The 27,070-nt window shown below is 53.4% G+C and overlaps 1 protein-coding gene across 1 annotated transcript in view; it reads right to left on the minus strand.

The window, feature by feature from the left end:
• Positions 1 to 27,070, minus strand: part of LOC120381670 (zinc finger protein 420-like) — a gene marked incomplete at both ends in the record, with an annotated part of 89,923 nt that overhangs the window by 39,081 nt on the left and 23,772 nt on the right. The window contains one exon of the mRNA XM_039499801.1: positions 19,329 to 19,359. Coding sequence (XP_039355735.1) covers positions 19,329 to 19,359 — 31 coding nt within the window. The remainder of the gene's footprint in view (positions 1 to 19,328; positions 19,360 to 27,070) is intronic.

The raw sequence follows: 27,070 nt of genomic DNA on the forward strand, positions 1-27,070 counted from the left end.
AGGGAAAATTGCTTTTGTCGTGAGCCAGCTACTCCCAGTCCTTATTCAAGCTCAAATTAATGGTGTTAAGTTTGCAAATCAATTGTAACTCTGCAATTTCTCTTTGAAGTCTGTTTTTGAAGGTTTTTTGAATGGCTACTTTGAATTATTAGGTGTGAATGTGTAAATGTGCTATTGATTATACAAGTCCCGTATGATCTCATGATTTGGATTCCTGGTTTTTCACCCAGGCGGCCTGGGTTCAATTCCCAGTGTGGGAACAATGCAGAGCTTTTGCTCAGAGGGGAGGCAGGAAATGAAAGGAATGGGAAGGGATCCTGCCAGCAGGGGAGTTGGACAGTGTTGGAAGGGGACCCCAGAAGTGGGGGTGGGGCAGTGGTCCTGGGGGGAGATGAGGAAGGATCCCAGCTCTATGGGAAGTTGACATTCTGGAGAGCACAGGCCTGGCATGGGGGGTGGGAGGAGTGAGTGTGTCCCTCTAAACTCACCACCAGCAGACTTGGAAGAATTACGTATTTGTTGGTAAATGTCAATTTCTGTGTAAAAACACAACCCAATGGCAAAATCTTTCCATCGATAATCATCAAAACTAACAGATGGGCAAAGTAAGAAACATGTTGCTTGAGAACTTATCCTATTCTAATCCTCTAGGGTTCCCTTTTGCCTTAGGCACCACCACGTGGGCATTTCATATCCCTCCTCATTTTCACACAGACACACAATTTCCTTTGCACAGATCCATGAACAGCAAAACCTCCCTGTGTCTATTGTCTGAGCCAGGGCATTCGATTCCACTGAAACCTTCTCTCCTGCAATGGCAATGGTCAGACAGAGGGAATGCGTCCACCTTCCCCCTGGCAGTGAGATATTCACTCTCCTCTTCATGCTACTGCTGTTATTCCATGAGTCATCAAGGATGGAATAAAAAGCTGAGTTTACTCCAGGGTAAGGAAAGAAAGGAGCCACCAATGCTTTCAAAAATCTCAATGCCCAGAGAAAACCTGCCTCTGTTATTGGACTCACAGAGGTGCTGGCAATACAACGGGAAAAGGGACTGTCTGAATTTCCAGGGCAGGGAATGAACAATCTACAGCAACATCATTAACCACAAACACACCCTCATCATGCTCCAGCCAGTAGGGAAATGGGCAGGAATTCTTGCTGTTCAGCCATGGCCACACGTACAGAGCTGCATAGCAGTGAGTGTGCTGGGGAAGCTGGTCTGAGCAAACAATTTGTAATGACCCTTCAGTGAGAAGAGAACCAGAGTGTAGAAAGGCCCCTGTGTTAAGTGGTTGTGGCTGAGCCTTAGGGAGCTGAACTAGAAAACCATGGGTGTCTTTCTGTAAAGGTTTGATCCTTGCCAGCTAGGCAAGGCTGGTGTGTGGTGTCTCCATGGCTGTACTTCCAGGGTCTGATCACCCACGGTGCCATAGGGAGCCAAGCCTAGACATATTCAGAGACTAAGGCCAGGTCAATATTTCAAACAGTGAGTCTATGCTGCTGCAGCTCAGTAATGGAGATGCTCTGTGCCAGGGTTTCTCAAACGTCCTTTCACTGCAACCTCCTTCTGCCAAAATAACTTAATACATAGCCCTGGAAAGAGGGACCAAGCCCCTCCACTTGGGGGGGCAGGGGGGGTGCCAAAGACTGAGCCCCAGTGGGGGGAGGGCAAAACCAAAGCCTGAGGGATTCAGCCCTGGGTTGGGGGGCTCAGACTTTTGGCTTCAGCCCCAGGACCCAACAAGTCTAATGCCAGCCCTGGTGACCCCATTAAAACAGGATCACAACCCACTTTGTGGTCCTGACCCACAGCTTGAGAACCACTGCTCCATGCTGAGGGGGGAGAGTTTTCCTGTTGGTGTAGTCAATCCACTTCCCCAGGAGGTGGCAGCTCTGTCATGGGGAGAAGCTATATCGGTGGGTGTGCAAGCTGTGGTGTTTACCACATTTAAGAAGTTTAATCAAACCCCATTTTTAAAACCACCTGTGGTCTGGGAATGGCAAAGGAGCTCGATGAAGCAGGATCTGTCCTTCAAAGTCCTGGAGATCACGATTCCATACTCCTGTTGTAATGGGGGTATAGCTCAGTGGTAGAGTGTTTGATTGCAGATCAAGTGGTCCTTTGTTCAAACCCAGGTGCCCTCTTAATGGAGAATGGAAATGTTTTTCTTTTCTTTATGTTCAGGAGCTCCACCATATGAGGATGCTTGAAATGAATGTGAACACTCAACGTTTTGCTGTCCAAATGCATAAAAACCTAGCAAAGCTGTCCATCTGCTGAAATCAGTTCCAATCCTCTAAGTGTTTAGTTTATGTTTTCATCAATTAAACAAAGGTATCATTCCCTGAAGCAGAGCACAAGTTTGAAATACAGGCAGCATAGAGCTAATATTCATAATGTCAACTACAAAAAAACGATACACATCTAGAGATAGCATCATTATAATCAGCCAATCAGAACCTCTCCATAGACCCCTTACACGACCACTTCTCTGTAATATTGGCTGCAAATATAGAACAGTGGTCGCAACGGTGAGCTATACAGTTACAGATTATGTCAATAACATCACAGGAGGTGACACAGCATCAGTGAGTCTGATACTGGAATACTGCCTCCAGTTTTGGTGTCCTCATTTGAAAAAGATGTTGTGAAATTGGAGCTGGGGCAGCAAAGAGCCACCTAATGTTCTGAGAACTGGAAAAAATACCTTCTAGGGAGCTATTGAAAGAGCTCAACCTGTTTAGATTATCAAAAGAAGATTGAAAGGTGACTTCACTGAAGTGTTGAAATGCCTTAATGGAGAGATAAGATTGGGTATTAAAGGGCTCTTGAATCGAGCAGAGAAAGGCCTAACAAGAGCCAATGGCTGGAAGGTGAAAAGAGACAAATTCATATTACAACTAAGGCACAAAAATTCAACAGCGAGGATGATTCACCACAGGAACAAGCTACCAAGGAAAGTGGTGGATTCTCCATCTCCTGATGTCATTTCATGAAGACTAGATGCCTTTCTGGAATGTGTTTGCCTCAAAAGTAGCTCTTGTGTCCTACAGGAGGCCTGTGATATGCAGGGGGTCAGATTAGATGCTCTAATGGTCTCTTCTGGCCATAGAGTCGACTAATTTCTGAAAAACTGAGTGTAGCATTGGGAGCAGCGTCTGAAGTTTCCCTGTCTAGCTGGCTTGCTGCCTAGAACAAACGCTCCTTGAGTGGGGTGATCCCCAGGTAGCAGCTCAAACCTGCAAATTGCCTGGCCAGGGGCAGGACATTAGCCCAGCAAGGGAGGGGTGCGTCAGTGACATCACAAAGGCCTTTGGCAGGACCTCAGCCTATTGGTCCAAGGTGGTGGGGAGGTGGTGACCTCACAGAGAGATGCTGACATCAGCCAGGCAGGACAGGGGCGAGGGGCCAGGGAAACCTCAGAGACCCCTGTGGCTTTGCTGCAGCAAGTCTCCTTCTCCAGGTCTCTCTTTGAGGACTGAGGGAGTATTCAGGTTCACGGACGTGAGCGCCAGGAGGAACCTCTTTCGAGTTTTCTCTTTCCCTTTCAGTGATTTTACTAGAAAACAGCTGTCCCTGTTTAGAAGGTAAGAGCCTCCTGGAGGTTTGAAACCTGTTCAGTCTGATCCATGTGGTGACAGTTGAATTCTAGGCATGGAAAACATGAGCTTAAGGAGGCAGAATTTTATTCTGCACCTGGGATTTTGTCCCTTAGAATTAGTGGGGACATTGGGGTTTGTCCTTTTTGTTTCACCTTTTGTCCTTTCTCCTGTTCCCCTCTCAACACCAGGAGAGGGGTGTGTGTTGCGGGAGAGTGCTCAAAATGTGGGGCTGAAATAGTGCTCGGGCAGTGATCCCCACCAGTGACCTGGGCCATCCTTTGGGCTCTCTGGTGAGAACCCTCAGCCTCCCATCCTCAGTCTCTACCCTGATTGGCTGAGCAGGGGGTTATTGACAGGGAGGAGACTCAGGTCCTTGTTGTTCTCTTTTAAGACCAAGGAAATAAGTCAGAACCAGTTCTATGTTTGATGAATTTTGCTGCTTCTGGGCCAAAGCCGCCTACTCCTTGGGCACATTTGTTCCCCATTCACAGTGCCACCCCCCTCTCCATTCACAGCGAGGTGCAGCATGAGGTTTCGGCTACCATACTCCCTCCCCCTCCCTTTCCAGGTGATAGCAGCCAAGGGAATGCTGGGAAATTTGGTTCTTTCCCTGCTACAGGGCTGGCTCTATAGGCAGGGAGCTAACCAAGGAACTACAGCTCCCAGGGCTCCCTGTTGGTTCTCCGCTCCCAGGCTCGATCCCTGCCGGCTGCCGCCCCTGCAAATGGGCTGCTCCAGGCACCTGCTTGCTTTGCTGGTGCCTAGAGCCCTGACTCTGTGCCCCTGCCCGGAGCCTGCATCCAGCACCCAAACTCCATTCTAGAGCCTGCACCTGACTCCATCCCAGAGCGCAACCTCTCAACCATCCTACACTCCAATCCCCTGCCCCAATCCAGGGCCTGCACCCCAGACCTCCTCCCCCAACCCAAACTCCCTTACAGAGCCTTAGGCAAGTGTGGGGAAGAGTTCGGGGGGGGCAGGCTCTGAGTGGTCTGGGCACCACCAAAACTTCTACAAACCTGCTGCCACTGATACTTGGGGCGGGGTGAGGAGGCGAGCGGCGAGTCGGTGGATGGAGGGGGGCGCCATTTTCAGTATTTTAATGTTTGGTACTGCAGTGATCGACTGCTGTGTGCAGTAATATAGTGACCCCTGGGGGGTCCATACTCGGGGGGGGGTGAGGAGGTCAGCTGCGAGTCGGCGGATGGAGAGGGGCAAATCTCTCAGATTCAAAATCTGGGACAGTGTCTGTTGGTCCTTTTTGCTGCTTTTCTCTGGGCTGGGGGTTGTCCCAGTGCTGCACAGAGGGGCTTCCCACAGGAAGGTGCTTGCTCCTAACCCCCGAGGCCGTCAGTGTGTTGGCTCTTCTCTAGCCAGCCCACTTGCCAGATCTGATTGGCCTTGGTCGGGCTCCCAGCCCCTCTCCAAGGGGTGCAGCTGTCTGGAGGTGCTGCCTTCCTCAGTCCCACCTCATTCACTCCACGGGGCAACTGATTACAAAGTGGGGGGAAGATCTTATTCTACTTCTAGCAAAAAGACATTTTTCTATTACCTTAATTACACTACCTTAGGGGCCCCCTATAACATATTACCAAGGTTCAATACAAAGTCATAGGCAAGTTATACAAAAATGCATAATGCAGAGATTTATCTACAACTGCACTGAGTGACTGCTGGGTGCAGTAATATGGTGACCCCTGGGTCTTTGAATGAGGCTTTATACTGGGGGGCGGGCGAGTCGGAGGCGAGCGGGTTGGCAAGTGGCAGGTGGGCACAGAGGTGAGCAGTGAGCCAGCAGGGGCTCAAGGGGCAGGGATGGGGGTTTCTGGCCGGGGAGGGAGGAGGTGAAAGGAGGCGAGTGGTGGGTGGGGGACTGACTAGGAGGAACGCAGCAGGCCAGCGGGGAGCTAGGGGTTGAAGAGGGGTGTGATGATGGGGACGAGCGGGAGGGGCAGGTCCTATTTTACTGCTGTGATCTGGTCACCCTATGGGGGCCATTTCTTCCCCCTCCCCCCAACCTTCCTTTTTGGCCCACACCTGTTTCAGTGGGGCAGCGCTGGGGAAGGAGGGTTTGTTTCTTTGGGGCAGGCGGTGCTGGGGACATGGTTTCCACAGGGCTGGACAGCGCTGGGGAGGTGTTTCAAGGGGGCTGGGTGGCACAGTGGGGGGAGGCACTTTTATATTCTTGCTTTGAGTGCAAAAATAGCTAGTTACAGCTCTGGGACGCCATATTGCGCTAGGTGCTGTACAATCCCTGGCCAACACTGGGACACCCAGGGGTTCCCTCAATCTCCCTGAGCCTCTGCAGCCCAACTTCTTCTAACTCCATCTGGATCACACACACACCCCGGCAAAAACAAACCAAACTGGGCGGGGCAGCTCCTGGGGGCGGGGCTTTGGCACAGATCGGGGGCGGGGCAGCTCCTGGGCCGGGGCTCTGGCACAGCCTGGGGGCGGGCAGCTCCTGGGGGCGGGGCTCTGGCACAGAGCAGGGCGGGCACTAGCACAGATCGGGGGCGGGGCCGCTCCTGGGGGCGGGGCTCTGGCACAGCCTCGAGGCAGGGCAGCTCCTGGGGGCGGGGCTTTGGCAGAGATGGGGCTAGTTCCCACCTCAGAAAGTCCTTGGCCTGGTGAGTGTGGCAGCTGCAGCCTGGGTTGGGCTTGAAGGAGCCAGGAAGGGGCTGGAGCAGTGGCCAGAGGCTGCAGGCACCAGGGGCCAGAGGGATCCCAGGGGCAGCCCTGGGTGGGCAGAAGAGAGACTCCACACAGGTCCCAGAAGCTGAGGGTCTCACAGCCCCTGGGGATCTGCTCTTGGGTGGGGTCTGGACAGCGATGGAGCCCCTGCCTCATGCTGCCTCAGGTGTAGTGTGAGAAACTGCTGCGTGTAGGAATTTGCTACTTATGGTGCACTGAGCATGCTCCTTAAATCTGCTGAAGCCACTTCCCTTCACCCTGCCCTTTCTCAGAATCAGATTCTGCAGATTGCTATTTACAGGGTGTCATAAATGTATAGCTACGGGCAGTGATGAGCTGCCAAAATGCTAACAACTGGTTCCCTCCTCCTCACCCCATGAGGGGTCATGCCCCCCCGGGACTCCTGCCCCATCCAACCCCCCCCCCATGTTCCTTGACAGCCCCCACCCCAGGACCCATGCCCTATCCACCCCCTTCCCTGTCCCGACTGCCCCTTGCCACCCCATCCAACCCCTTCTCTGATTCGTGATGGCACCCTGGTACCCCTACCCCATCCCACCACTCCGTCTCTCTGTCCCCTGACTGTCCCTGGAATCCCTACCCTAACTGCCCCATTCAACCCCTTCTCCTTTCTGACTGCCTCCCCGCTTGCCCCGTTCAATCCCCTGTTCCCTGCCCTCTGACCGCTCTGACACTAATCCATTCCCCACAACTCCCCTGCCCTCTATCCAACACACCCTCCCTGTTCCCTTACCGTCCTACCTGGACCCGGAGCCAGCCCCGGGGGCCGGGCAGGCAGGAGCTGCACCGCCCGGCTGGACCCGGACCCGGGGGCCAGGCAGGCAGGAGCCGCCCCGCTGGACCCGGGCAGGCAGGAGCCGCCCCGGCTGGACCCGGACCCGGGGCCGGGCAGGCAGGAGCCGCCCCGCTGGACCCGGACCCGGGGCCGGGCAGGCAGGAGCCGCCCCGGCTGGACCCGGACCCGGGCAGGCAGGAGCCGCGCGCCCGGCTGGACCCGACCTGGGCAGGCAGGAGCCGCGCCCCGGCTGGACCTGACCTGGGCAGGCAGGAGCCGCCCCACGGCTGGACCCGACCTGGGCAGGCAGGAGCCGCCCCAGCTGGACCGGGACCCGGGCAGGCAGGAGCCGCGCCCCCGCTGGACCTGACCCGGGCAGGCAGGAGCCACGCGCCCCTGGCTGGACCGGGACCCGGGCAGGCAGGAGCCGCCCCCCACCCCGCTGGACCCGACCCGGCAGGCAGGAGCTGCGCCGCCCATCCCCAGGGTCCGGCCGCGACCTCACCGGGCAGCGCAGCGCCTGGAGCCCTCCCCTCCCGCTGGCATCTCCGCTCCCCGCCCCAGCTCAAGCTCACCTGCAGGAAGCCGCTGCTTTCTTCTCAGCCCTCCCAGGCTTCCCGCGCGAACAGCTGATTCGCGGGAAGCCTGGGAGGGGGAGGAGAAGACAGAAGCTTCTGAAGAGGAGGCGGAGTGAGGTGAGCTGGGGCTGGGGGAAGGGCAGGGAGCTGCTACAGCTTTTCTTAAATTTAAAAGCCCTTTTGGAACTAGTTGTCCCGCCGGGAACAACCGGTTCTAAAGGGGCTTCTGAATTTAACAACCGGTTGCGCGATCGGGTGCGAACCGGCTGCAGCTCACCACTGGCTACGGGTAGCATAAAATACCCTGTAATGGGTTAAAAAGCTCAGATAACCTGGTTGGCACATGACCCAAAGGACCAATAAGGGACGAAAATACTTTCAAATCTGTGGGGGAAGGTTTTTGTTTTCGTGTTCCTTTGTTCTCTCTGGGTCAGCGAGGAACCAGGGCATGGAAAATACATCTCCCTAAGCACATGGCATAGAAAAACCTTAGAGTTCTGTCCATAGACAGGTCCTTGCATAGCTTGCTGAGTCACAAGGCGTATCTGCCTTTTCTCAGTGGGTCTATTGTAGAGCTGATGGTCTGTAATGGGCCATCAAGCAGGCTAGGCAGAACTGACACCAACTTGTCTGGCTGGGGTGTTCCCTGGAAGCAGAGCACAAGTTTGAAATACAGGCAGCATAGAGCCAATATTCATAACATCAACTACAAAAATGATACACAGTTAGAGATAGCATAATTATAATCAGTCAGTCAGAACCGCTCCATAGACCCCTTACACAACAGCCTTTCTACAATATTGGCTGCGAATATAGAACAGTGGTTGCAACGGTGATCTATACAGTTACAGATTATGTCAATAATGTCATAGGAGGTGACACGGCATCAATGAAATTGGAGCTGGGGCAGCAAAGAGCCACCAGATGTTTTGAGGGCTGGAGAAAAATGCCTTCTAGTGAGCTATTGAAAGAGCTCAACCTATTTAGCTTATCAAAAGAAGATTGAAAGGTGACTTCATTGAAGTGCTGAAGTGCCTTAATGGAGAGAAAGGATTGGGTATTAAAGGGCTCTTTAATCGAGCAGAGAAAGGCACAACAAGACCCAATGGCTGGAAGGTGAAAAGAGACAAATTCATATTACAACAAAGGCACAAATATTCAACAGCTAGGATGTTTCACCACAGGAACAAGCTACCAAGGAAAGTGGTGGATTCTCCATCTCTTGATGTCATTTCATGAAGACCAGATGCCTTTCTGGAATGTGTTTGCCCCAAAAGTAGCTATGGTGTCCTACAGGAGGCCTGTGATATGCAGGGGGTCAGATTAGATGCTCTAATGGTCTCTTCTGGCCATAAAGTCGACTAATTTCTGAAAAACTGAGTGTAGCACTGGGAGCAGCGTCTGATGTTTCCCTGTCTAGCCGGCTTGCTGCCTAGAACGAACGCTCCTTGAGTGGGGTGATCCCCAGGGAGTAGCTCAAACCTCCAAAATGCCTGGCCAGGGGCAGGACATTGGCACAGCAAGGGAGGGGTGTGGCAGTGACATCACAAAGGCCTTTTGCAGGACCTCAGCCTATTGGTCCAAGGTGGTGGGGAGGTGGTGACCTCACAGAGAGATGCTGACATCAGCCCAGCAGGACCGGGGCGAGGGGCCAGGGAAACCTCAGAGACCCCTGTGGCTTTGCTCCAGCAAGTCTCCTTCTCCAGGTCTCTCTTTGAGGACTGAGAGAGTATTCGGGTTCATGGACGTGAGCGCCAGGAGGAACCTCTTTCGAGTTTTCTCCTTCCCTTTTTGTGATTTTACTAGAAAACAGCCGTCCCTGTTTAGAAGGTAAGAGCCTCCTCGAGGTGTAAAACCTGTTCAGTCTGAGCCATGTGGTGACAGTTGAATTCTAGGCATGGAAAACACAAGCTTAAGGAGGCAGAATTTTATTGCGCACCTGGGATTTTTTCCCTTAGAATCACTGGAGACATTGGGGTTTGTCCTTTTTGTTTCACCTTTTCCTCCATCCATCCCTCCCTCCTTTCTCTTCTTCTCTTGTTTATTTTGTTCTTTCTCCTGTTCCCCTCCCAACGTCTGTGTGTGTGTGTGTGTGTGTGTGTGTGTGTGTGTGTGTGTGTGTGTGTGTGTGTGTGTGTGTGTGTGTGTGTGTGTGTGTGTGTGTGTGTGTGTGTGTGTGTGTGTGTGTGTGTGTGTGTGTGTGTGTGTGTGTGTGTGTGTGTGTGTGTGTGTGTGTGTGTGTGTGTGTGTGTGTGAGTGTGTGTGTGTGTGAGTGTGTGTGTGTGTGTGTGTGTGTGTGTGTGTGTGTGTGTGTGTGTGTGTGTGTGTGTGTGTGTGTGTGTGTGTGTGTGTGTGTGTGTGTGTGTGTGTGTGTGTGTGTGTGTGTGTGTGTGTGTGTGTGTGTGTGTGTGTGTGTGTGTGTGTGTGTGTGTGTGTGTGTGTGTGTGTGTGTGTGTGTGTGTGTGTGTGTGTGTGTGTTCCTCCCACTGTGGGAGGTCCACCCACAACAGCGTGGCTGAAATAGTGCTCAGGCAGTCAGGGCCGGAGTAACCTTCTGTGGGTCCTGGTACCAAACATATTCGTAGGCCCCTATGTAGTAACTGTGGGCTCCGAGTGTGGGCCTGGTGGGGCAGTGCCATTGGTGCCATAGCATACCCGCTACTGAACCTCAGAGACATTTTTCATTTTGATCACACACCCCTACATGACTATATGCATTGCCATACACAGCTCCCTCAGCCCCTGGGTTTTCTTATTGAGCTGTACACCCATGTGGGTTTACCAGTGTCCACAGTGAGCAGAACTTTCATAGTAATCAAGGAAACTCCCCACAGATTTATCTCCTTCCTCATTCAGACCTTCTCTAGCCATGTCTCCAGTACCCCCCACATCACCAGTCACGGCATGTGGTCCTAGTCTCAGCTCACAGTTCTAAAGCCAGCAGACACCTGATCAGTTCTGACAGATCCCCCCCTCAGCCTCCATCCTGCCATGTGAGCCAGCCACCTGCAAACACCATCTCCCCAAAGTCAGGACTTAGCCCTTGGGAATCTGAAGCCACCAGCCTCTCTCCCTCGGCTCCCATCTACATGCTAGTCTGCTACCTGGTCACCACCACCTCTCCCCATGCTTGTTTCCTTTCTACTTTGGACATGCTCCCACCCAGCTGGAAGCTCCCTCTGCCAGCCTGACCTGCTCCCTCTTTCCCTGCTCCCCTTGACGTTCCTGTCCTACTGGTGACCTCTGTTCCTTGAGGTGAACTCCAGTGTCTTTAGCTGCTCTAGCTTAATGGCCCCAGTAGTCACAGAGCCACCTGCAGCTTCTCTGGCTACAGCCATGGGGCCAGTTCCCAGAGGCCAGCCGTAGCCAGCTGCAGCTACTAGCCGCAGGAGGGGTGGCAATGCCAGGGCTGAGCCTGCTTGAACCTTGCAACGGCAGCACTAGGGACTCTAAATCCTCAGCCCTGGCCCTAGACAGCTGCAGACTCTGGAGTTAGGCACTTCCCTCCTCTAGGCCATGGCTTTAAATACCTGCGATTCCCATCACCTGCAGCAGAGGCCACCAATTCCCACGCCCCCCCTCAGCCGGCACCTAGTCGTGCAGAAAGTGCAGCCTGAGTTATTTTGGGGGCTGGGGTGCCAGGAGGTTCCCGTCCCTGAGCAGCAGCCCTGCAACAAGCGCAGAGTTGGGACATTAGCCGTTAATGACAAGGTTTGTCTGTGTTCTTTTATTATCTCATTGTTAGGTGTGAGAAGTATAAACTCTTCAATATGTTCCATTAGTAGGTTAATAAGATGTTTATGAAGTAAATCACTGGCTTTAAAATAAGATCCAATCTGGAGCATATGAACTATTGACCCCTGGACTCCATCTCTGAGAGGGGACTTGTTTACCATCAGGGGACAGGCTCAAACCAGTCCAAACCGGTTTTTCCCGCCAAAACCAGCCCTCAGCGTTCCATCTCCTCAGCACTTTTCCCGCCACAGAAGTGATATAAGGACGTGCTCAGCGCCTGCGCGGGGCCGCCCCCCCCAGCGACGGCCCCTCCACGGTCGGGTCTTCCCAGCGCTCCCGAGCCGGAGAGCGACGAGCCCCCTGGGTCCCGCCGTGAGACTGAGGAGCAGGAGGCCTGTCACCCCCATTCCTGCCGTCCTGCATCCCTGGTGTCCAGCCTCCCACGGAGCCCCCGGGGAGTGAGAGACCCCGGGGGGGGGCACTGGGGCTGGGCAGGAAAGTGACTCTGCCCCGGGGCAGCTGGGAGAAGCCTCAGAGCTGCCCCCGCCCCCGTGGGATTTGGGGGGCAGAGACTGGGGCCTGGCGGGGGGATCCCCTGTGGTGTGGGGGGAGATGGGGGGTGTCAGGCAGGGAGGGGAGAAGCTGGAGTTGTAGGGGCGAAGGTCAGTGGGACGCGGGGGTGTGTGTGTTGAACTGTCTTTGGGCAGCCAGGAAATTCCCGGGGGGGGGAGTGGCGGGCGGGCGAAGGGGGGAGGGGGGGGTTAATTGGATCCTGTCCCTGTTTGTGCCACTTGCCTCTCGCCCTGATACAAATTCTCTCTAGTTCTGCCCCTTTTCTCTCTCAGTGTCTCACACGGGCTATAAAATCTGGGGCGATTCCCCCCCTTTCCCCTCCAATGATCAGCTCTCCCGTCCCCCCCAATTTCCCCCCTTCTCCCCATGAGTCTCAAACGTCAGTTTAAAATCTTCTTTAGTGAGGGGCATTTTCCCACCCATTTTATCTGCAGCGATTTGTCCTTGTTTAGGTGGGAAATTGTTGCCCTGAGTCATTCCCCAGCACATGGCTGCCCCTGGGGTGGGGGTGGGATGGCTCAGTGGTTTGAGCACTGGCCTGCTAAACCCAGGGCCGGGAGCTGACTCCTTGCGGGGGCCATTTGGGGATTTAGTTGGGGATTGGCCCTGCTTTGAGCAGGGGGTTGGACTAGACACCTCCTGAGGTCCCTTCCAACCCTGATATTCTAGGAGATGCCGGGTCTCTGCCAAGGCAGGGAAGGGAGGCGCACGTGTCCCCCATGGGGACTGCCCAGACCCCCGTTTCCCAATCCCAGTTGTTGCCCCCTAACTACCAACACAGTTGCCCCCAACCATCAGTTGCCAGTCACCCGCCCGTCCCCCACTGCTGCCCCCTTCCCTCATCCAGGAACCTTTCAGCTCCTCCTCCCCCTCCCTTTTAATCAGCTCCTCAAAGGGCTCCCTGCTGCCCATGGGAATGGTGGGGGTGGGGGAACCATTACAGTCGAACCCCTTGATCTCGACCTCGGTGAACTTGCCAATCCTATTAAGTCGACGTTTTACACGTGGAACCGCCAAACTCCCTCTTTGTCTTATGGGTTTCTCATCCGTTATGTCGATTCGCGAACCCTAATATCTCGAGCCCGGCTCGCATCCCCGACCCACCCACCGTGTGTCCCCAGCCACCCGGCTCTCCAGCCCCCCGGTTCCGCCCGCTCCCGCGTCCCTGACCCGTGTCCCCAGCCACCGGCCCCGCCCGTCCCCTGCTCCCCGCCCGGCCCCACATACCTGGTCCCGCCGCCTGCCGCCCGCCCGTCCGCTCCGCTTTGCCGGTCCCCCCTTCGCCGCCCGCCCGGCTCCGCTTCGCCGTCCGCCCCCGCATACCCGGTCCCTGCCCGTCCCCGCCCGCCCGGCCCCGCATACCCAGTCCCTGCCTGGCCCCGCCCGGCCCCGCATACCTGGTTCCCGCCGCCTGCCGCCCGCCCGGCTCCGCCGCGGTCCCGCCGCCGCCCGGCTCCGCCGCCGCCGCCCCGCATACCCGGTCCCTGCCCGTCCCGCCCACCCGGCTCCGCCGCGGTCCCGCCGCCTGCCGCCCGCCCGGCTCCGCCGCCGGTCCCCGCCGCCTGCCGCCCGCCCGCTCCGCTCCGGTCCTCGCCGCCTGCCGCCCGCCCGGCTCCGCCGCGGTCCCGCCCGCCGCCGCCCGGCTCCGCCGTCCCTGCCGCCGCCCGCCCGCCCGTCCGCCCGGCCCGCCGCGCCCGCCCGGCCCCATACACGGTCCCTGCCGTCCCGCCCGCCCGCCCCCATACCCGGTCCCTGCCCGTCCCGCCCGCCCGGCCCGCATACCTGGTCCCGCCGCCTGCCGCCCGCCCGGCTCGCCGCGGTCCCGCCGCGCCGCCCGGCTCCGCCGCGGTCCTCGCCGCCCGCCCGTCCGCCCGGATCCGCCGCGCCCGCCCGGCCCGCATACCGGTCCCTGCCCATCCCGCCCGCCCGGCCCGCATACCCGGTCCATGCCCATCCCGCCCGCCCGGCCCGCATACCCGGTCCCTGCCCGGCCCGCATACCTGGTCCCGCCGCCTGCCGCCCGCCCGCCCAGCTCCGCCGCGCCCGCCCGTCCGCCTGGCCCGCCGCCCCGCCCGCCCCCGCATACCCGGTCCTGCCTGCCCCCGCCTGCCTGGCCCCTCATACCCGGTCCCGCCGCCTGCCGCCCGCCCGCCCCGCCGCGGTCCTCGCCGCGCCCGCCCGCCCCGCATACCCGGTCCCGCCGCCTGCTGCCCGCCCGCCCGGCCCCGCTTCCCGGTCCCGCTTCACCGCCCGCCCGCCCCGCATACCCAGTCCCGCCGCCGTCCGCCTGGCCCGCCGCGGTCCTCGCCGCCTGCCACCCGCCCGGCCCCGCTTACCTGGTCCCCGCTTTGCCTGCCACCCGCCCACCCGGCCCCGCTTACCTGGTCCCCGTTCGCCTGCCGCCCGCCCGCCCGGCCCGCTTACCCGGTCCCCGCCGCCTGCCGCCCGGCCCGCTTACCGGTCCCGCCGCCTGCCGCCCGCCCACTTAGCGGTCCCGCTTTGGCTGCCCGCCCGGTCCCCGTCCACGGCCGCCCGCCCCGCTTCCCCGGCCCGCTTCGCCGGATCCAGCCACGTGCAGGCACCGCGGTAACGGGGCAGGGAGGGGGTGTTGGAGAGAGGGCAGGGGAGTTCAGGGGTGGGGGGGTGGAGAGGGGTTTATCTCGATCATTGGTTATCTCGACTATTTTTGGCAAACCCCTAGGCCGGCGACATAACAGGGTTCAACTGTACTTTGTGTTTATGTATTGGACACTCGTATAAAATCCAGTCCAACAGTCCCACTTTTCCACTAGTTCGTTAACAGCAATATAAAATCCCCTCAGATCTTGGTGTTTTTCTCTCATGTTATCAAATACGCAGTTTGTGACACATTTTCTTTGCAAATCTCAAAGATTCATATAAAATAACCTAAACATTTGCCCCACTGCTCTCTAGTTTTCTGTTTCTAATTGGATATGCCCTGAGATTTCCCTCTGTCTCTCTAATTATAAAATACCAAGAAAATCTCAGATTTACACCTTTTCTCAAATTCTTGAACCTGGATATAAAATGTTTGCAAATGTTGCCCATTTCCTCTTTATTCATTTATCAAATATTGATGTGAAACACTCAGATTTTACCTCCTATCAACAACTGATATAAAATCCCTCTGATTTTCCACTTGTCTCTCTATAATTTGCAAAATGGATCCAAAATCTCTCAGATTTCCACCCTTTCTCTTTCATTTCTGAACGTTGCTCTCAAAGCTCAGGTTTTGCCTCTTTCTATATCATTATCAAATGTCAATTAAAAATCCTCTCGGGTTTGGGGCTGTTCCCCGTGTTTCTAAATCCCAGCAACTTCTTCCTTCGAGGGAACCTTTGCCCTGAGTTCTTCTCTATCCTGGATGTTGTAGGGGGTTAAATTGCCCAGAGATCATCTTTCCCGACTCCTTTGTGAATCATTTGTTCCCTCCTTTACCTCTGTTAAAATGTTTGCTGAAGAAAGAGACCAGCCAGATATTTAATACACATCAAAGCCAGAGGCCTCCCCCTGTTCGGGGCTCAGTGGTTCCCAGCTGGTAACGGGAGAGTTGGCTGGACCCTTTTCTTTTCTCCAGCTGGCATGGGATGAGGAGGTCACTCTGAGTGCAGTGTGGGTCCAGAAGTATCCTAAACCCCATGGCAAATGGCCTCTGTGAGGGGTTGCTTCCCGCAGTGCTAAGATGCAGCCACCTCTGGGGTGGATCCATGGTGGCCATTATTTGCTAGTGACAGGCATGGACATTTCTTACCTATTTTGTCCCTCCAGGCCTTCCATACTCCAGTTCAAGAGACATCCCCCAGGGCTCCCTCTGCCTGTGTGACTGGCCAGCAGGGGGCGGTGGTCACTTTCTAGCCACTTCTCAGGCACAGTCAGGTAACAGTGGTGCTGGGTGGGGGTGGGGCTGTGTGGGGAGATAGCAGCTGAAGGGGGAGTGTGGTGGGGGAGGCCTCTGGGTGGCTGGGTAGGGGGTACCCTAGTGAGGTTGGTGGGTTCTGGAGATTTGGGGTTTCAGGGGGTGGGTGTGATGTGCCCAGCCCTGAGGCTGTGGGTCCTGGAGGTGGGTATCGCTGGGGGCCTGGTGGCTGCAGAACAGCCGGGGTGGGCGTCTCTTGGGGAGGCGGGACAGGGGGTTAGAGGGAGCCTGGTGCTGTGCCAGGGGCTCTGTCTGGGCTTCCCCCGCAGACTCCTGGGATTGCTGCCGTGCCCAGTGCACAGAGTGTGTGTGGGAGAATCCCCGGCGTTAGGCCAGGGGGTGCCCCTGTAAATCATCAGGGGATCCCGCAGGGGGGAAGAGGGGGTGCCAGGCAAAGGACAGGGCAGATCCTGCTGGAGGGCGGGGGGGATCCTAGACAGGCAATGAGGGACTGAGTTCCCAGTGGGGGGGTCCCTTTTGGGGGGTCTCTGGCTGTTGGGGTCTTTTGGTGGGGAACCTTTCGGATTCCCAACCTGGCAGTGATGGTCTGGTGGGGTTCTCTGGCCGGTGGGGGTCTGAGGGGTATCTGAGCTCCCTAGCCAGGGACTCTGGGGGCTGGGTCCCAGGGAATATCTGGGGGGGGGGTTGGCTGGGGCTCTGGGGGCTGCTCCTTACCCATCTTCTTCTCCGTGATTAGCTTATGCCAGAATCCTGGCTCCAAGCACTGCCCGACATTTCCCGGCCAGGTCCAGTCACTGTGATAACTTTCTAGCCACTTATCAAACACTCATCAGAGGGGTAGCCGTGTTAGTCTGGTTCTGTAAAAGCAGCAAAGAATCCTGTGGCACCTTGTAGACTAACAGACGTTTTGTAGCATGAGCTTTCGTGGGTGAATACCCACTTCGTCGGATGCAAGAGGTGGGAGTTCCAGTTCCATTCTCCTAGATTGTCCAGTCCTTGTCCTGGATCTGGGGGTGAGGGAGGTGGGAAGGGGGTCAGCACTGCCACACAATGGTCCCTTCCACAGCATTCTGGACTCATTCTTTCTGAACTCTGGTTTCATTGAGACCATTGTTAATCCAGAGTCACTGTATGGAAAGACAAGGAGTGACTCCGGATTGACAGTGGGGCAAATGAGATCAGCAATTCTCCCTGTGAGGAGGGGTTCTCATTAGCTGCTCTCCCCAGAGAGCTAAAGGAGGGAAGCTGCTCAAACACTCTGTCTCTCTCTGCTCAGGAGATTGGGGTCCAGCTTCCTGGGTCAGACGCTGCAGCCTCCATTGTGATCTGGAAGATCAGGCTTAGCAGCTGCTCCACCAGCGGGGTTCTGTGCTGGGAAGTGACCTGAATTAAAGCTGCTTCTCTGCCCGGCCCAGGGGATGACTTTCTCCAGCTGGTCCTAGCCCCCTAGGGCAGCCCTGGGCCCTGTTAATACTAAATTCTGAGCCAGAGTCTCCAGGTAACTGAAAGACCTCAGGGAAAGTGCTGGGGACTGGCAAGAAAGTGACTCTGCACAAACAGCCCCTCCTCATTTCTCCTCCCTGTAGCAATTGCCAGGAAAAAATCCAGCCTTGGGAGAGCAAAGCCCCCAGGAATGGGACTGTCCCAGCCAGAGGGGCAGGGAGAGAGGACGGGAAGGAGAGTCTGAAAGGGGCAGTGGTAGAAATGAGGGGGGAGAGATTTCTAGCTCTCTAGTCCACCCAGACACATGTATTGCTGCATCCCTGGGCAGAACCACTTTCCAGTGAACAAGCAAAGGATCAGAGAGAGGAAAAGCCAGTTCCTGACTCCATATTCCTCCTGCTGGGGTGTAGCTGCCGTGGGGTCAGTGTCTGAGGGAATCCCCCACAGTGACTCCTTTGGTTCTGCTCTTTTCTAGCCTTGTGTTCAGAGACTTTGTTAGGGGGTGAGGAGAGGGAGAAGGGAGGTTAAAAATGTGTCTGGGCTTAGCTGGCAGGAGGGGCCAGGTCTACATTGTAATAAACAGATTGAGCATTTCCCAGCATGGCAGGATCTAGGGTGTCTGTCTGCAGCGAAAGGGCCTGGGGGAATTCTGATGTGAAATTAACTAAAACCGGTTCTGAAATGCCCACAACTGCCCTTCTCCCCCAGACAGGCTGCAGAATGGCGTCCATATTTTGCTCCAGGTCATCCCAGCCTGACGTGGGACAGGGAAGAGAAATGGCTGCAGTGGAGTCAGTTCAGGTAGAGATTATCGGGGGGTTGCTGGTGGGTTTCTGCTGGAGGAGAGGGAGAGCAAATACACTGGAGATGGGAAGGTTTGCACAGTCTGGTTTGGAGGTTGGAGCGGGGCAGGAAATTCACAGCGTGGGGAAAGGAGGAGGCCAGGGTGTGGCAAACCTGCTGGGAGTTATTTAATAAGTGGCCTAGATTCTAGGAATAGACCCAGGAGGTTGGGAGGCGGAAATGCCCTAATTTGTGAAGAAAGAAAATAGCCCACCTACATGGAGCTAGTCAAACTGACCAGACTCCCAGTGCTGGAGCCTGGGCTCACTGACCAGCGGCTGCTGTGAGATATGAAGGGGGCACCCATGAGTCAGGCTTATTGGAGCTGCCTCTCCCTTCATATCCCGCTCCTCACAATGAGGAGGTTATTGGGCTTCCTACCAGGGAGCTCTTCCTGGACCCTGCTAGGGGCTCCATCTCCTGTATCAGTCGGTGGCCAGTAGGGGTGTGATGGATCTGCTGGGAGAGACAAGGGGCTCTCTCTTCGTCCCCTCAACCTGGTATTTGCTGGATACGCTGAGCGGGGTCGGGGTGGGACTCTGTTGACTGCGATACACCCAGAGCTTCCATTTGATTCGCTCCTCTCTGCCAAAAATAGTGGGACTGTGAGTGGGGAAAGAGATCCTGAGTGTTGGACTCTTGCTCTTTCAGGGGCCGGTGACCTTCGAGGAGGTGGCTGTGCATTTCACCAGGGAAGAGTGGGCTCTGCTGGGCCCCACTCAGAGAGCCCTCTACTGGGATGTCATGCAGCAGAACTATGAGACTGTGACCTCGCTGGGTAAGGGTTCCTGTCCCCTCGGTTCTTGGAAGGGGAAATGAAGAGATAAGGTTCACGCCAGCCCCACAATGCTACCTCTACTCTGTCCTGTTTCAGCATCACCCCAATATGCCAGTGACACACACACACACTGCCACAGACCCTTCCCTGCTGCAGAACACTTTGGGAACAGAGCACAGGAGCCGTATCACACAGTGTCAAATATCTCCTCTTTACTCAAGTAAAACTGGGGGTTAGGTCCAGCATAACGAACAGAAGCTTCCTACCCCCGGCCTTCTCTCAAACCGTGAGCCTTCTCTATCCAAACCAGAATGTGCTTGAAGTGTAACAAGCAGGCAGCTGGAGTCAGAGCTGCTGGTCTAGAGTTACTTATCACACAAACACTCTGTGCGTCCTTGAATGCTGGCTGAGGGTATCCAGACAGGGGATCTCCAGCAGCAGAACACTGAATCTCACCCAGGATTACAGATGACACAACTCCTCACTGCTCTGGATTGCACCCCAGCATGTGAAAATGTCCTAGGTTGGTAGTGACGTTTCTTGAGACATGCAGAGTCTTGCTCCCATATCACCAGGTGTAATAACAATAACAGGAAAGGCCGAATATGGAAAACTGCTTGTTCAGCTTGCTTTTGACCTGCATCATATTTTGCAATATATTCCAAATAAGGAAATTAACGTGCAACGTATGTGTCATTGTTTGGGGTTTTAAGCTTTAAAAGGCTTGTGTGATTTTTAGCTCAGGGGGACAGTATTCCAATAGCTGTTGCCCCCTGCGCACTTTTAACCAAGAAAAGAACCTCAGGATGAGCTGATTCAAAATCAATCGTGTGGTCGTTTTCCACAACAGCTTCAAGAGGTCCCTGTGATGGAATGTAAATGTCTTCTTCACACCTTCCCCCTGCAGGAGAATGGCTGTTTGACCAGCTGTTTGCCTTGCTGTCTCTGAGGAAGTGCTCTGTGGGTGTTCCCCAGAATTGTAACTTTTTCAGTAATCTCATACTCTAAAATCTCATAACTTTACATACAGTGTTACTACACATTTTAACAGGAGGATAATATTCAGTAGATTATGCATTTTCAAATGATACCTCACAGGCCATACTGTGTACAAAATTGATTATAATTTTCTAGAAGAGTGAACACAGGGGTATAGACTGACAGTGTCTGTGTGTGTGTTCCCAGCAGATGTGTGGGTATTTCAATCCCTCATAAGCACAGTGTTCGGCATCTTCAAGGACCTGGGGAACTGGTCCTGGGAATTCACTGGTTTACCAAGTGTGACACTGTATGGAATTGTGAGACACTTTGGTATTAATAATAAAAATAATAATATAATCTGATAAATTTGCAATGAATCGTGCTAGATATGCCATGCCAAGTGTCAGTGAAAATGTTATGATTTGCCAAGTGTGGTAATTTTGTTTCTATGTTTGTATCACCTTTGTGTTGCCGGCCCAAAGGGCCCGAGGAGGCAGCAGTGGTTCGTTGCCCAGTGTGCGTCGCACTGATTGACACACCAGGGTGGAGAAGCAAAAACCAAGTTTATTTTGAGATCTCAAAGCAGGCACTAGGAGAATTAGTATCTCAGATCCAGCGCAACAAAAACAAGCAGTTTCCCCTTTTTATATGTCAAGCTGTTTGTAAAAGCCTTTGTTTCAATCCCCCTCTACCCCTCCCTTGTTAACTGCAGCTACATTAGGCATTACATTATAGCTTGTTAGAAAAGTTCTCATTCGTATGGTTATCTGTTGGCCTTGGCAGTTCAGCACATGAAGCCTTCTCCCCCTTCCTTCCCCTGCCTCCTCACTAACTGTTGCTAGTTTGAGCGGAGCTGCAGCTGTCTGCTAAAAAGCTGACTCTCACAGATTTTGCTTTTAGGCTGTTAGCATGCAGGTTGGTTAAAGTTCACAAGATGGAGTTACTGTGGCTCACTTAGACCCAGAGCAGGGGGGCTTCATCAACACTCGTGGTCTTCCACCCCCCCGAGTTACCTGGTAGCTACGCCTAGTGACACCAACAGACAGAACAGAGCCAATACTTATAACGTCAACTACAAAAATGATACACATCTAGAGATAGCATCATTATAATCAGCCAATCAGAACCTCTCCATAGACCCCTTACACGACAACCTTTCTATAATATTGTCTGCAAATATAGAACAGTGGTCACAATGGTGATCTATACAGTTACAGATTATGTCAGTAACGTCACAGGAGGTGACATGGCATCAGTGAGACTGATACTGGAATACTGCCTCCAGTTTTGGTGTCCTCATTTGAAAAAGATGTTGTGAAACTGGAGCTGGGGCAGCAAAGAGCCACCAAATGTCCTGAGGGCTGCAGAAAAATGCCTTCTAGTGAGCTACTGAAAGAGCTCAACCTGTTTAGCTGATCAAAAGAAGATTGAAAGGTGACTTCATTGAAGTGTTGAAGTGCCTTAATGGAGAGAAAGGATTGGGTATTAAAGGGCTCTTGAATGGAGCAGAGAAAGGCCTAACAAGACCCAATGGCTGGAAGGTGAAAAGAGACAAATTCATATTACAACAAAGGCACAAATATTCAACAGTGAGGATAATTGACCACAGGAACAAGCTACCAAGGAAAGTGGTGGATTCGCCATCTCCTGATGTCATTTCATGAAGACTAGATGCCTTTCTGGAATGTGTTTGCCCCCAAAGTAGCTCTTGTGTCATACAGGAGGCCTGTGATATGCAGGGGGTCAGATTAGATGCTCTAATGGTCTCTTCTGGCCATAAAGTCGACTAATTTCTGAAAAACTGAGTGTAGCATTGGGAGCAGCATCTGATGTTTTCCTGTATAGTCAGCTTGCTGCCTAGAACGAACGCTCCTTGAGTGGGGTGATCCACAGGGAGTAGCTCAAACCTCCAAAGTGCCTGGCCAGGGGCAGGACATTAGCACAGCAAGGGAGGGGTGCGGCAGTGACATCACAAAGGCCTTTTGCAGGACCTCAGACTATTGGTGAAAAGTGGTGGGGAGGTGGTGACCTCACAGAGAGATGCTGACATCAGCCAGGCAGGAGAGGGGCGAGGGGCCAGGGAAACCTCAGAGACCCCTGTGGCTTTGCTTCAGCAAGTCTCCTTCTCCAGGTCTCTCTTTGAGGACTGAGAGAGTATTCAGGTTCACGGACGTGAGCGTCAGGAGGAACCTCTTTTGAGTTTTCTCCTTCCCTTGTAGTGATTTTACTAGAAAACAGCCGTCCCTGTTTAGAAGGTAAGAGCCTTCAACAAATGACTACGCAGATGGTGTCGGAGAGAAGGGTTTGGATTCTTTGACAATGGGATGGTCTTCCAAGAAGAAGGATTGCTAGGCAGAGACGGGCTCCACCTCACGAAGAGAGGGAAGAGCATCTTTGCAAGCAGGCTGGCTAACCTAGTGGGGAGGGCTTTAAACTAGGTTCACCGGGGGAAGGAGACCAAAGCCCCGAGGTAAGTGGGGAAGTGGGATACCGGGAGGAAGCACAAGCAGGAGACTGCAAGAGGGGAGGACTCCTGTCTCAGACCGAGAAAGCGGGACAATCAGCGAGTTATCTTAAGTGCCTATACACAAATGCAAGAAGCCTGGGGAACAAGCAGGGAGAACTAGAAGTCCTGGCACAGTCAGGGAATTATGATGTAATTGGAATAACAGAGACTTGGTGGGATAACTCACATGATTGGAGTACTGTCATGGATGGATATAAACTGTTCAGGAAGGACAGGCAGGGCAGAAAAGGTGGGGGAGTTGCGTTGTATGTAAGAGAGCAGTATGACTGCTCAGAGCTCCGGTATGAAACTGCAGAAAAACCTGAGAGTCTCTGGATTAAATTTTGAAGTATGTAAATTTTAACTTCTCTGCCAGTAGCCTTGCAGAGCACACACCTCTCTCTCCCTGCTTTCCTATCACCAGTTATGTTACTACAGGAATGAAATCGAGACATCCCGTAAAACAGCTAGTTCCACATTGTTCTTCAAACCTCAGATCATTGAAATGCAGCTTTGCATTTGAGATACTATATGACTGTAGTACACTTTGCACTGCCTGCATCTACAGTGACATCAGGAGAGGAGAAGAGGACAAGACTGTCCCTAGCATATGTGATTTTAAAGAAAGGTGAGACACACCCACCCACTATCAATACAACAAGAAGGGAGAACAGTAGCTGGTGCCAAGAGAGAAGATGCAATGAAACCCTTCTGTACCCACAACTGATGTCTGAAAAGCATCAGTCATTCTGCAGATCAAAGAAAGAAATAGCAGCCAGTTTCAGACAGATAGGATCCCTTATGACCTATATAGGAGAAGTGCACTTCCCTATAGCAGTTTCCCAACATAGTTTTCTTATGGATTTATTTATTAAGCAAAAATTAAGATTAGGAGTCTGATTTAAATTATGTACATTTTCAGTGTTATTTAAGTATGAAACTATTGCAGCTACTTTTATTTTACTCCTGCCTTCATAAAAAGCTACCGAGTTATAACAGATAATTACAAAGACTAAAGTACATGCTTTAATATAATTAGGACCGGGCAACCCAAGATGAAAACTACACCGTGGAAGAGTCCTACAACCAGGTATTTGAGGCCAATCCCTTTATCAATGGAATCCTCAACCAAAATATGAGGAAGGAGAAGAGTCACCCTCAAACTTTTGACAATAGTTCAAGGTCAGACACCAAGAAGACCAGCACCATTCGTATTCTGGTTTTGGATAAAATACTTGATCTTGCCTACATCATAGAAACCTTCATCTCTCCAAGTCTACACCCCACTACACCCTTTAGCAAGAAAGTAACCATTAAACAAGTTCTGAATCAGTCGTCTTTCTTCCCAATTTAGTTTTAACAATAAAGCTGCAACTTAAGTAGCTATGGGAGATGACAGTGCAACTACTAGGTATTGGTGGGGGAAAAGTGTGCTAGTAATGTCCTGGATATACTGGCAGGGCCGGCTTTAGGGCAATTCAACCAATTCCCCTGAATCGGGCCCTGCCCCTAAGAGGGTCCCGTGCCCAAGCCCCGGTTCGGTGTATTGGCAAGAGTTGATGCACTGTACCGGGGTGGGCAGCTTTCCAGGGGACAATTTAAAGGGCCTGGGGGCCCTTTAAATTGCCACCACAGCCACACTGCTGGAGCCCTGGGGTAGGGCTGTGGGGATCTGTGGGCTACTTAAAAAGTCCGTGGCTCCCATTGCTTCTATCATCCCAGCCCTTTAAATAGCCACTGGAGCCCTGACACCTCCCCAGGGCTCCGGCAGCTGTGTACATGGCCAGGGCTGTGGAAACAGGGGAGCCCCTGGTGGGGGAGGGAGGAGGAGGAGGGAGCACTTACCATACCAGGTGGTCTGTACCCCCTGTACCCGCACCCCCTGCCCTATCTCCAGCCAACCCCTGCCGCACCCCCCTATGGCCCTGCTTGAAGCCAGCCAGCCCACCCCACCCCAGTCTCCAGCCATTGCTGCACCCCTTGTCCTGCCTGCAGCCAGCCCCATGTCCCCTGGTGCCCTGCAATTCCCTGGGCAGTAACCCTGCACACCTGCGTCAATGATGGGAGAAGAGAGCAGCTGGTACCCACACATGTGCACACCCTAGGGTGACCAGACAGCAAGTGTGAAAAATCCGGATGGGGTGTAACCCTTCTGCCCCTCTGAGTTGGCAGCATCAAGGGCTGGGTTCAGTATCCAGGGGTTCCGTTTCAATAACACAATGCAAAACTGGCTCGAGCCCCCACCCAGTGACCTGGGACAATTACATACCACCCCCCTGGGCGCCTCTAGGAGGCAATACTTCCCCACTCACAAGCACAGAGTCCGAATGTAGCAAAATCCTTTTAATAAAGGAGGAGTGGAGGTTACTAGGATCCTATATAAGAAAATCACCCCAAAATTGGGACTGTCTCTATAAAATTGGGACATGTGGTCACCCTAGCACACTCCCAGGGAGTGGCGGGGACCCACACATGTGAAATGGAGCTCTTTTCTAGTTCCGTCCCATCTTTTTAAAAAATAACTGTAGGTAGGTTTAACATACAGCCGCATTTTCCCAGACATGTCAGACTTTTGGTTCTTAAATTGCTGTCCGGGAGGAATTTTTAAATATGGACATATGGTAACCCTATTGGTACCAAAAATACATACTCTGGCACATCCCTTACATCAGAACTTTTTATAGGGAACCGGTTGCTAAGAAAGGAAAGGCTTTTTCTTTAACCTTTTTTTTTCTTTTTTTAAGTCATCCCTGCTGGGGCCCTGCCGAAAATGTTTGAATTGGGTGGGCCCCAAACTTTCTAAAGCCGGCCCTAACTCGTCTGTTCAGTGCTATAGCTTTTAATATGCTAATGCAAACACTGTAATAGAGCATTAATGTCCCAATGTACTGTAGCTTGTTTTAACTTACCGTAATACTAGACGTGGTGCATGTGAACATTGCCGTAACGAGGGCAAGGTGAGTGAGGCACTTGCCTCGGGCACGGAAAGGAGGGCTCAGAAAGTCTCTCCTTCAGCGGCAATTCGGCAGCAAGTCCTTCCCTCTGAGAGGGACTGGGGGACCCGTTGCCGAATTGCCACTGGTTGTGATCAATGGAGAGGGGCGGCACATACGACTCTTTTGCAGAAATTCGTTGGTGGATCCTTCCCTCCAATAGGGAAGAGCCAGACATGCTGCCTCTGTTCCTTGCCTTGTGTGCAAAAATCCCTAGTGACGGCTCTGCATGTGAAGCTCTCTTAAAAGCTGACACTACAGTAGTGATATTCCCAAGCCAGCATGCATAGGGCTGGGAGTGGGGAAGGGGAGTGCATTTAGGTATAGGTAACATCTCTCACACCAAACAGGAACTTTTCCACAGTTCATTATTATACCTTGTCTTACAAACACCAAAAACTATTACATATACACAAAGGTCAATAATCCCCCCCTCCCTATATATACAGAGTTGTGCTTCTGCATATAGGCTCTATCTCAGATTAATATTGAGCTACCAGCTGTTCAGGAATCAGTAAAGAGTCAGCTGCCAAGCCACATGCTGAATCCTATTGCAAACAGTATGGGTGACCCCTGAGGCATTCTGAAGCAAGAGATTACTGTAAAACTTTAAATAAGACGCAGAAAGAATAAACTTTTCCTAGGTTTTGTTTCTGTCAGATTTATTTTATTATGTATAGTAGGTGTTTAATATAAATGTAACCCTTCTGCCCCTCTGAGTTGGCAGCATCAAGGGCTGGGTTCAGTATCCAGGGGTTCCGTTTCAACAACACAATGCAAAACCGGCTCGAGCCCCCACCCAGTGACCTGGGACAATTACATACCACCCCCCGGGTGCCTCTAGGAGGCAATACTTCCCCTCTCGCAAGCACGGCATCTGAGTGTAGCAAAATCCTTTTAATAAAGGAGGGAAACAATGCGGCATCACATTGGAGAAACACCACAAATAGGATTATAACACAAACCATAAGCAACAAAAACCCACCTCCAAGTATGTTTGGCAATGTCCTTTCCCCCTTAGGGTCTTAAGTCCATTCACCCCAAAGTCCAACAACCCGAAAGTCTCTGGTCAGTGCCACCCCTCGAGTTCAAAAGTTTATCTGCAGTTTTACCCCCCAGCACGGGTGGAGATGGAGTGGGGAGACACACAGAGGGTGTTAAGGGGCACCTTACGTGGGCCAGGGCCAACTGCTCCACCTCTCCGTGGAGTTCTGCTGCTCCACTCCACCAGCTGTGCCGCTCCTCCAGCCGACCCGTGAGCCACTCCAGCCATCCCCGCAAACTGCTCCACTCCGCTCACTGTTCCATGGGCTGCTCCAACACGCTGCCAACTGCTCAACTCTACCAGCCGCTTAGCGAGAGATCTTCAGGCTCCCCCACTAGTTAATACAGCACTCAGTGATCTCAGCTCAGTAAGTTCAGCTCTTTTAGTGATTTTAGCTCTTAGTAGGGGAGCCCCAGTGCTGGCTACTGGGCCAACATGAATTCAGCTTAGCAGCCTCTAGATGGACTCCTAAGGGAATCAAAATTAGCTCTGCTGTTCAACAGTGGAGAGAGGAAGATGTGCAATGGGTGTTCCAGGCCCTCAGAAAGGGGCCATACCACAGCACTTGCATGACCTGCTGGACTTTGACGCATTTATTGTC

The sequence above is a fragment of the Mauremys reevesii genome, linkage group 14 (assembly GCF_016161935.1).
Source record: "Mauremys reevesii isolate NIE-2019 linkage group 14, ASM1616193v1, whole genome shotgun sequence".
In the NCBI taxonomy this organism is placed as follows: domain Eukaryota; kingdom Metazoa; phylum Chordata; order Testudines; family Geoemydidae; genus Mauremys; species Mauremys reevesii.